Here is an 11,666-nt window from a genome sequence, read left to right on the forward strand (position 1 = left end):
GTCTAAGTCGTTAACTGCTCCTCCATCTGTTACAATAGCACTTCTCACATTTTGTATCCATCTGTCTCTTGCTAGACTGAACTACTTGATGGCAGGTACTATTTAAAGTAATATATCCAAAGTTACAGTACACAAGCATTTAGACTTAAAAATGAACCAACAAAGTAGGTTGACTTGTGGTCTGGAGACCCACATTCTATTGGCCACCAGCCCTAAGTCATCTACATTCTTTTAGGGCTTGGGTGGAAGTCAGTGTAGAATACTGAATAAGATTATAGGCCTTGCAATTCTTGAGAATCTCTTTGCAGAGACTTTGTCCAGCACAGAGTTAGGTGCTCAATAAATAAAACCTATCCCCCCTCCCAAAGTAAAAAAAAAAAAAAAAAGATTATAGGCCTCGGAATGAGAAAGACCCTGGTTTGAATCCAAAGTCTGTCATTTAGTAGCTTTATGAATTAGAGCAATTTATTCTCATTATGAATTAGAGCAATTTATTCTCATCTGTAATATGGGCCTCCTACCTTTCAGGTATGTTGGGAGGATATAGTGAAAAGATACATAAGAAGGCAGCACAGTGCCCATGACAGTAAGCATTTAATAAATGGCGCCATTTATTTCATCTGTAAGATATTAAAATAGAATTTAGCAAGTTGTACAGAAATGGAAAGCTTTCATCAGATACAAAGTTAAAAAGGAAAATAAGGAACTTAGATATCAATCTGAGAAATATAAATCTGACGACGGTAACTTAATATTCTAGTAAGAGAGTGACCTGAAGAAAATAGCATTTGCCTGGCCGGTGTGGCTCAGTTGTTTAGGCATTGTCCCGTGAACTAAAAGGTTGCCGATTTGATCCCCAGTCGGGGCACATGCTGGGGTTTCAGGCTCAATCTCCAGTTGAGGTTGTGCATGGGCCAGCTGATAGATGTTTTGCTCTTATATTGATGTTCATTCTCTCTCTCTTCCTCTCTCTAAAAATCAATAATACTTTTTTTAAAAGCAACTCTGGTCAGCATTGCTCAGTATTTGGAGCGTTGGCCCCAGCAATGAAGGGTCACTGGTTTGATTCCTGGTCAAGGGCACGTATCTGGGTTGCAGGAGGCAACCAATTGATGTATCTCGCTTCACATTTAATGTTTTTCCCTCCCACCTCCTTCCCTCCCTTCCACTCTCTCTAAAAATCAATGGAAAAGATATCCTCAGGTGAGGATTAACAAAAAAAGAAAATAGCATCAAAAGAAACAAATAGAAACTAATTCCAAGTACAATTCGGTATAGGATGTCTGGGAAGTAGAAATTTAAGTTAAGGGAATATTCACAATCCACACATGACATGAAAATATCTAGGGTTGAAATGGTAATAAAGGATGAATTAAAACTGAAGAAAAAAAGGCACGACCATATGGGATAAGACTGAAAATATGGAGAGCTTATTGTTAAAAAAAATTAAATGCTTTTAGGAAGGGCATTTAGGTACAGCACAATCCCCAGTGTGTTATACCTTCTTATTTTACACATGTACCATCACCTGCCAAACTACTCTCTTCATCATGGAGCATTTCTATTACATAGGGTCTAAATGAATCTCACTTTAAATTATTTTCCTCTTCATTCCCATGTTAACTGTATCTTCTCTCTCTTTTTTTAATCCTCACCTGAGGATATTTTCCCATTGACTTCTCGAGAGAGGAAGGAAGGGGGAGAAACAGAGAGAAACATCCATATGAGACACATCAATTGGTTGTCTCTTGCACACGCCCCACCAGGACTAGGGATTGAGCCTGCAACCGAGGTACATATCCTCGACTGGAATTGAACCTGGGACCCTTCAGTCCACAGGCCAGCGCTCTATCCACTGAGCCAAACCGCTAGGGCAACTGTATCTTCTCAAGTGGGCTGTAGTTCTCTCTCATAAAAACTATCCTTTTGTGGGGAGCAGCTACAGTGTTTGGACAGATTCGAGCCTTGGACTGATGAGAGGGCACAGCCCTCTCACTGCCACGTCCAAGTCCCAGCTTGGAGGGCAGGGCCTTCCCAGCACAATTATAGCCAACAGCTGTAGTTGTAAGCTTGAACCTATGGTCCAAACACGTGGCCCATGTGCCTGAGTGATGTGGGCTTGATAGAGTTCAGGTGCATGTACTTGAGTAGGATTGAAACCCACGAGAATGTTGTAAACATCTTGACCACGCCCTTACTTTGCCTGGTAGCATCTGCTATAAAATAAAGACACGGCTTGTGGGCGCTGGCGCTGTCTCTCAGAGAAGCAGCCTCCCACCGAGACCCAGCTTTCATTCTCTTGTCTGTCTTTTCTAAGCCTTTCAGCCGCCCCCACTGAGGTTCACTCTTGGCCGTGCTGGTGCGGCACATCCTTTCAGTCATTAGTGTATTGAAGCTCAAATGAGTAAAAGACTAGTAATGATTAACATGTACCTCATGACAAATCATAGAATGGAAAGTCCTCCAGTACTTCCAATAAAAATGGTAAAGGTGCTTTCTCTTGCGAGTGCTTCTTGATTTATGGACCTTTTCCTTTACTCAATTTGTTACATAAGAGCTGATGAAATCGTTGCCCCCCCCTTCAAAAAAGTCATAGAAACACACCTATTTTGAAAGAACAATTCCATTAGTTACAAAATTTAATTGTAAGGATCAAGCAGTGGTTATCGGTCAAACCAAACCACATTAATAGTTTTGATGTGTACAGGTGCCAGCTTTTAAATAAAGGTGACAAATACCAATCAGATTCTTATAACACTGTTCAGGATCTAAACAAGTGTGATTCTGAACATAGTTCAATACACAAGGCTAAAAGAATGATAGTGCAATCATCAATAATAAAAACAAAGGCATAATTTTCCAAATCAATTTTAGTTAAACAGAATTCTAAAGTCTAAATCTACATAAAACAAAAATCTAATGATTTTTCTACCTGAGATCAAAACAAGTTTATATTTTCCTATCTAAACATAATTCTTGGCATTGAGGTAAATCTGAAATCATGTGAAATATTTTGTCAAACATTCCCCCAAAATTTTAAGCCCTGCTTTAGATAGAAATTCTCATGTTACAATACACATTTAAATATTTTTCTTCAAAGACTAATGACAAATTTATGAGGTTAATAGGCTTGAATTAGAACCATGATACTAATAATATGAAAATAAAAAGGCATTCATTTGTTCCTGTATGGTGCAATATGAAATGTGATCACAGACTCTACGTACATATATGAATCATCAAGAGTTCAGGAATTAAACTCACTTTAAGAAAACTCATCCCATTCTTTTTTGAAGCAGAGGTTGCAAAGTTGTGATGTATAACAAAAATATTGTATATATAAAAGCTCCAAAACCAAGTAATAGCCTAAATTGGCAATAACTGCAACTTAAAATCTAAACCCAACTAGATCTTAACTGCGGCTATGCAACTTATTGCTTTGTGGCCTGAAGGTTTTACTGAGGTAACAACCTCTTATCTCTTGCTTCTCCCCCTTGCACTCCCCCACCCCTGTCCCCAGCTTCCTATTTCGTGGCTGTCTTTGGCAATGCTTCCAAATCATGAAAGCACAAGAACCTACTCCAGTAAATGAGGAGGGTGAAAAACAATGCTATATATGATGTATAAAAGCCAAGCTAAGAGTATAAACTGAGAAAGAAAATATTAGAAGGAAGGCTGAGCAGCAGTCTACCCTCAAGGAAAAAAGAGAAAATAAAAAACGGGGGGTTGTGGGGGGCTGTGACTCCTTGCCCCTCTTCCACATTATCTCCTAATTAGAAGAGTGTGGAACCCAAATTTCGAACTCTGAAAAGGCAATGACTCTGAAGGAAGAGCTAGATAAGTGAACAAATGGTAAAGAAGTACAGCAGTACTTTAGCTGTCAATGAGTTTCTTTGCTCTGGCATTGGCACCTTCAATACGATCTTTGTTGGTGTCAGCCTGAAAAAAAAAAAAAGACACCAGCATTACTTCACAAGGTAAGTTAATCTAATAAAAGTTAAATTCCAGCTTGGCCACTATGGTTCAGCGGTTGAGCATCAACCCAGGAACCAAGAGACTGCTGTTTCATTTCCCGGTCAGGGCACATGCTGGGGTTGCGGGCTCGATCCTCAGTAGGCAGCCAATCAATGATGTTCTTCTCTCCTCTCTCATCAATGTTTCTATCTCTCTATCCCTCTCCTTTCCTCTCTCTCTAAAAATCAATTTTTAAAAAAACATTAAGAAAGTTAAATTTCATACACTTGGAGTAATCGATACACTCAGGAAATTCAGGAAACAATTGAAGTCACATTACAAAATTCATCTTGGGCAAGAACTGACAATATCAAATTAATTTGGAAAAAACTGGGTGTATAAATATGATGAAGGTGTAACAGAACTTGCCAGTATTTATTTTTTTTAAAAAAAAATCCTTTTATTGATTTCAGAGAGAAAGGGAGAGGGAGAGATAGAAACATCAATGTTGAGAGAGAATCATTGACCGTCTGCCTCCTGCACACTCGCTACTGGGGATCAAGCCAGCAACCTGGGCATGTGCCCTTGGCTGGAATGGAACCTGGGACCCTTCAGTCTGCAGGGGACACTATCCACTGAGCCAAACCAGCTAGGGTAACTTGCCAGTATTTCATGAATTCTACATTTTTTTTACAGTTTAACATGTCTGAAACTGGGATACATCTTATAATCAATGGCATTTAGATGCAACAAAATATAAGAATGCTCTTCTCTGCTACTGATCTGACCTTGTGGGAGTCCCCTGAACGGAATCATAGAATCCCATTTGGAGTTATCCTAAGTCTAACACAGAGATTGAAATAACCTTCCCCAAGACCTTTAGAACAGATGTATTACCACAGCCACATCAATATATGAATTAAAATGATGGGTAATATGTAGCCTAAACCCCTTTGAAAGCATCGTTTGCTTCAATAAAATCCATTTTAAGTGACTCCACAGTGAGTCAAGCTTAAAAACTTACCCTATGCTTTAAAGTACACTGATACTTCAATAAGTAACAACGAATAAGAACGGCATTTAGATAAGACACATCAAAACATTGAACACAATTTCACTTGCAGTGTCTTTTACATTATATGAAGTAAAATGAAAAGCAATCACCCTTTTTCATTACAGGACTCTTATTTTGTGTGCCCATTCCACATGATCCATTCTGCAGAACTGATTTTTACCTTAGGGACTTATGAGAATTCAGGAACTTACTAATTTATTATTTAACAACAACAACAATAAAAACAACTCCAAAAGCTAACTTGCTCATTCGGGGGAAAGGTTAGAGATTCTAAGCTTCATGTGTAAAATTTTAAATGAAACCATTTCATTCCAAGTTCTTGGCTTCAAAATGAACCAATTGTCATAAGCAAAAGAAGAACTTAGCTATTGTTTTTCAATGTGCAAAAACTGGCTGCTTCATCAAAACTCAACACCGGTGAGGACAGGGTCCAAATATCCATTACTAAAACACTCTACTAGATGTCTCATTTTCCGATGGTACTAAGAAACTTTTACCTTTTCTGTGATCCGGTCTATTTGTCGATTCTGAGCCTCAATCTCATTGCCCATGTCCAGGGCCATGTTTTTTAAATTTCCTAGGATATTGCCCACTTGACTCAGGTTCTCTTCCATTTCATCTTCTCTGGCATCATTTGTTATACTATCACAAAAAGATAGTTAATTCAGTTTTTGATGAATTCTGAATGGACTCAGTCTGGATTTAGTTTGCATAAAAACAAGCAACCAAAATTACTTTAAGCAGTGTTAGATCCAAGAAAACGTAGGTTACATTAGAAGCATTCCATAGTAAAAATGGAAAGACTAGTAAAAGAGAGCAAGTGTCTTAAAGCTATGTAAGAGACAATTAAGTAACAACTCTGGGACAGTGGTTCTCAAAGTGTGACTCCCAGTATAACCTGGAAACTTAGACACAAAACATGCTAATTCTTACATTCCATTCCAGATCTACTGAAACAGAATGGAAGTAGATCCCAGCAATTTGTGTTTTAACAAGCCTTCCTACAACAAAGTTGAGTAGTTGCAACAAAGACTGTGTGGCCTGCAAAGTCTGAAATATTTATTATCTGACTCTTTATAGCTATTCTTATAGGGATTTGGTTAACCACTGCTCTAGAGGATACATTTTAAAACATTTTCTTATTTACATCTTACATCAGTAATTTGGAAAGTGCTGAAAAATATAAAGAAAAATCCATAATTGAAGGCCGATATACCACAGTCAACATTTTGTCAGAAGGCTGATTTTAAAATGAAATAAATGCAATTTCTAACTGATGAGTTAGGATTCATGTATAACTATACCCATCTTCCTCAGTGAGCCATTCATTTAGGAGAGGGATAAAAGCATTGAAAGGAGCTGGCATACCGTTTAATGTATCCATCCTTGGCTGCTCCTGTGGCTGCTTGCTGAGGCTGGCCATTTGTTACTCGGCCTGGCTGCTTAGATACTACATTGCTGGAAGAGTTGTCTCCACCATCTCCCCATGTTGCCTTATAGGCCTTACCAGACTCAAAGTTCTTTGTCCTATAAAAGAGTCAGGAGTGCAGAGAGACCCCAAAAAGCAGGAGAGGGAGAGTTGTAATGATTAGTGCTTGTTACCTTCAGGATGACCATTGTACCCTTACCATAATAGCCACATACATACAGCTAAATCTAGATTATCTGTACTCTGAACCATCACAATAAGGCATAGGAATAAAGATGAATTTTAATGTCCACTGACATTAAAATTTTTTTTTTTAAAGTTCAAGTGCTTCCACCAAATCTTCATTAAGCAGTTAGCAAGTAACAAAATGTATTTTTATTTTTTAGGCTCCCTCAGCCACCGACACTCTCCAGAAAAGAGGTTAATGGACACCAGGAAAAAAGTGTTCTTAGGCAAAGTGTTCTGGGATGCCTTAAGAGGTTCCTTGGTGGCATCTCAGAGGTTGATGAGGGATGGAAGAGTAAAAAGGCTGAGTAGGCAATACTTAGACCCCAAATGCCCCTTACTTGAACCAGAGCAGTTCCAATTTATCAGTTTTATTAAGTTAGAAATTTGCACTAAAACTTTAAAAAGGATTTCTTAACAAACATCATAAAGGAAAGTAATGAATTACTTCTAAGTTGCAATCTTGGCCAAACTGGTACCAGGTATAAATCCTTTGGTTTAGGACTTTTTCATTTAAGAATTTACTTTTTCTAATTAAAAAAACAACAACCACAATCCTAAATCCAGGCCTCTTAAAAATAAAAGCATAGGCTTTCGATGTAACCGAAATAGCAAAAATCAGCCAAAGCCAGAATTTACCAAGGGATTTACTACTCAAACTGGTATAAATAGCAATGGTATACTTAAGTGACTTTAAAATAGCTATTACAGCCCAACCGGGTGTGGCTCAGCAGTTGACTATTGACCTAGTGGCTCAGCAGTTGAGCATTAACCCAGGTACCAAGAAGTCATTGGGCCCCAGGTTGCTGGCTCAATCCCAAGTAGGAGGCAGCAGATCAATGATTCTCTCTCATCATTGATGTTTCTATCTCTCTCCCCCTCCCCGCTTCCTCTCTGAAATCAATAAATTTTAAAAAAGAAAAGAAAAAATAGCTATTACAAAAAAATAACACAAATAAAACGTTTTACTGATTGAGTAGGTACAGTTTCACTCATACAATTTTAGTTTTTTTCTATATACGTAAGCAAAGCAGAATATGGCTATAATACTGGCCTCTGATTTATTCCACATAATATGTTAATGAGGAAGTTTTGAAACTACAGAAGCAGAGGAGATATTCTATAAAAATAGTGGCTCCTTCTTTAATAGGCATGTGAGGATTCATTTTTTGCAAACACAGAATTAGATCTTGGACCTTAATCATTAATGCTAAAGAAAGAGTACTATTACTTTTTTGATAAGAGGCACTGAAAAGGTAAACAAACCTATGAACACTAAAGAGCTAGTTCTCAAAGTGCCTTTCCTGGTTCCACTTTAAATTCTCACAATTAATTTGCAATGTATACTATTATGTTTTATTAATTACTTTGTCTAATAATAAGCTATGATAAATCTTTCCTGGAACAAGGTGGGATTATATATTTTTAAATGTATAATTATCTGTTAGTTTGGTGAAACTGATTTACATGTATTCTTTGTTAATAAGGTGGATCTCAGGCAAAATTCTAAAGCAGAGTAATAGCTAGTAAGCAAAATAAACATTAGTTTTTCAGAAAGTGAATAACCAGATATATTATAATAGAGTAATATAAGTGGGATTTTTATCAGCATGTCAGATTGTAGAAAAGGTCAAAGACTGAGGGCTGGAATCCATAAGTCACTAAATATTGACACCATGTTTCTGAAAGTCTACTCTTTATGTATTAAAACAGGACTTGTGGGCTCTTGGTCTATCAGGAGATATATACATGTTCCAACCTCCTTCTCAACTTTAAGAGATAATATTTGAAATTCCTTAAATTTTTTAGAATTCTTCCTTTCACAATTAGATATAAGGGGCATAAGATGCAAACAAACTGATTTAACATGATATGAATGAGGTTCAATTAAGCCAGTCTATAAATGAAGAATCAGATTGGTTACTAAACCCTTATCCCTTTAAGAGGAATGGATCTCTGAAGATGTTCTTCTAATAGCAAGGAGAAATGATACAAAAAGCTGACTTTGAATTTTTTTCTTTTTACAGCTTTGCATCGGATTGTCATGTTTATTTTTAAACAGGTTGCATGTTTATGAAGAAGTGATTTTTAAATGCTGTTGGTTTCATATCTTCACCCTTGTGATAGGTCCATTTCTCTTTCAGCACCTCCACTCTGGGTAATACCTTCTAGTTGCTCATGATCCTGCCACCTGCCAATATTACCCTGGAGCTTCTCCCACCAAATTAGAACACCTTTGAAAGTTACCAATTTTTAAGGGCATTGTCAGGTAGCTGCCAAACTAATAAAAATAATAATGGTTTTAATTTAATTTAATTTGTCTTCTTACAAAGGGTCTTAAATGCTTTAAAGGTAATATTCTCCTAATTTGAGCACCAGAGTACCTGGATGGTTTGAACATACAGATGCACAGGTTACACTATAAAAATTCTGCTTCAATATGTATGAAGCCTGGGAATTTTTTGTTGTTACTGTTTTAGGTCATTAGCTACCCAGGCAGGGAAGATTAACACTGTTCCAAGGGACTTACAATCTGTTTTAGAAGAAGTATTTTAGATTTCCGTAATAGTCTTTGTTTTTCTATATATTGACACTGAAGAATTAATCTAGAGCAGGGGTGGGAATGTCTAGCCCGAGGACTGTATAAGGCCTGTGAAATCATTTGGTCTGGCCCTGCCAAGGCGTTAGGAGTCAGTTAATTAAATGTTTGACCAAATTTTTAGGTTGATAATTTTGTATGGGCCTGCGAATGATGTTATAAATATCCAAATGGCCCTTGGCAGAAAAAGGGTTCACCATCCCTGATCTAGAGGGAAGTAAAGGTAAAAACCAGAAATTTTTCTTTTTTTTAAAGCTACAAGATTTAGCTCAGCTGGCAGAGCATCGACCCATAAACCAGGAGGTCACAGTTTGATTCCTGGTCAGGGCACATGCCCAGGTTTTGGGCTTTATCCCCAATGGAGTGTGTGCAGGAGGCAGCCAATCAATGATTCTCTCTCACCATTGGTGCGGCTGGTCGATGTTTCTCTCTCATCGATGTTTCTGGCTCTCTATCTCTCTCCCTTCCTCTCTGTGGAAAATCAATAAAATATATTTAAAAAAAATAGAAAAAATATATTTTCTAAAAAGCTACAAGATTTGCAGTAAATTGACTTGAACTCTAATCCCAAACCTGACATTCAGTAGCTGTAAAACCTCAAGCAAACTTCCATCTCTTGAGTTTTATGTAAAACTAAGATAATAACAATACATAGTTCACAGAGCTATGAAAAGTTCTGTTGATAATGGATGCAAAATTGCTTTGTAAAGCATTAGACAAAAAATTTCATTCTTTGGCTTCAACCTCAACCTCAACCTGATCCTTAGTTAACAGTTCATGCCTTTAAACTGCACAGATTACCAATTAGTATGTTTACTCTTCTGGCCCATTAACATTCCCTAGCTTTGAGATCTATAAGTAGCTGAATATAGTTGGCATATGTTCACATAACAAGACATCTAGGCCCAGGATGTTTTGGTTTACAGTAAAAAATAATGGTTTTGACCTGGCTGGTATGGTTCAGGGTTGAGCAGTGACTATGAACCAGGGGGTCACGGTTCGATTCCCGGTCAAGGTACATGCCCAGTAGGGTGTGTACAGGAGGCAGCAGATCGATGATTCTCTTTCTCTCCCCCTCCCCCTTCCTCTTTTTGAAGTCAATAAAAACATATTTTTAAAAAGACTCTGATCTGCAACAGAACTCTTTTACATAATAAAATTTATAGCCCCTCTTGGAAGAAATTAGACTTCATGATAAAATGTTACTCAAATTTGTGAGTTTAATGCAATTAAGAACTCTATCAGTTTAAGAAGTCTAATAACCTTTAACCATTTTTCCCCCATATAAATCTCCTTGAAAAATGACAGGTTTGAAATAAAAATTTAAAATATCCCTTATTTAATTTAAGGGATTAGATTCTGATCTATAGAAGCAGAAAACAAGTATCAAGATAAGAACAAATAACTTTAACAGTTTCTTTTTCTAGTTTTGGTTGTCAGCATTAGTACTAACTGATTAGCAAAAAGCAAGCCAAATATTAGCCAAATTTCTTTTATATCAAGGAGAAAAGGGGTAAAATAAATACCAATTATAGTGGTTATGTGTATTTCTCTCTCTCTCTCGTGTGTGTGTGTGTGTGTGTGTGTGTGTGTGTTTGGATGATCAGACTACACGGAAGAAGAAAAAGGAGACCAAGAAAAAAACGGTGAAAATCAAATACTTAATTTTCTAACACTTAACCACAGTCTTCATAATTCCCATAAAGATCCAAAATGAAGGAGTGAAACATTATAGTAAACAGTAGTCTGACTAGAGGGTTAACTTTCATAAAAACCAAGATTAGTTAGCTCCATATTAATTTAACATGAAACTATAGAAAACTAACACATGACATATTAGGAATTATGGAACAGGTCGTAACATATACAAAGAGGGGGGAACCTTTATTTTAAAAAAGCAGATACTAAATATTGGTAACATTTTAAATTCATATCCCACCTTGTTCCAAATGACATTTAAGATAACTGGATTGGGCAATTAATTCCTCAATTTGGTAATGACCTAAATGGTGGGGAATTCAAAGTATTACAAGCAACACTTTAATAGAGAAAATCTTGATTCTGGAGCCAGAAAGGAGTAGGAAAACTTAATAAAAGATAGGATGCTGAAATCAAAGTCTATAGAAAGAGATAGATTTAGCCTGAATTCACTTACATTGAATCAGCAATAGGACAGCAATTCTCTAAAAAGATCAACCTATTTAAAACCCCTTAGGCCCTGGCTGGTGTGCCCAGTGGTTGGAATGTCGGCCCACCAACCAAAGGGTCTTGGGTTCAATTCCCAATAAAGGGCACATACCTGGGCTGCAATTTGATCCTGGGCCATAATGGTAGGCAACTAATTGATGTGTCTCTCAAGCCGATGTCTGTCTGTCTCTCTCTCT

The 11,666-nt window shown here is 37.2% G+C and overlaps 1 protein-coding gene across 2 annotated transcripts in view; it reads right to left on the reverse strand.

The window, feature by feature from the left end:
• Positions 1-2,607: 2,607 nt before the first annotated feature.
• The window catches only part of SNAP23 (synaptosome associated protein 23kDa), a 45,467-nt gene continuing 36,408 nt past the window's right edge, over positions 2,608-11,666 (reverse strand). For both annotated transcript variants that reach the window (XM_006778044.2, XM_006778045.2), the window contains exons 6-8: positions 6,398-6,556; positions 5,527-5,671; positions 2,608-3,939 (exon numbers count right to left, since the gene is read on the reverse strand). In XM_006778044.2, the coding sequence (XP_006778107.1) occupies positions 3,874-3,939; positions 5,527-5,671; positions 6,398-6,556 (370 nt within the window). In that variant the 3' untranslated portion in view covers positions 2,608-3,873. The remainder of the gene's footprint in view (positions 3,940-5,526; positions 5,672-6,397; positions 6,557-11,666) is intronic.

Source organism: Myotis davidii, unplaced genomic scaffold, assembly GCF_000327345.1.
Source record: "Myotis davidii unplaced genomic scaffold, ASM32734v1 scaffold46, whole genome shotgun sequence".
Lineage (NCBI taxonomy): Eukaryota > Metazoa > Chordata > Mammalia > Chiroptera > Vespertilionidae > Myotis > Myotis davidii.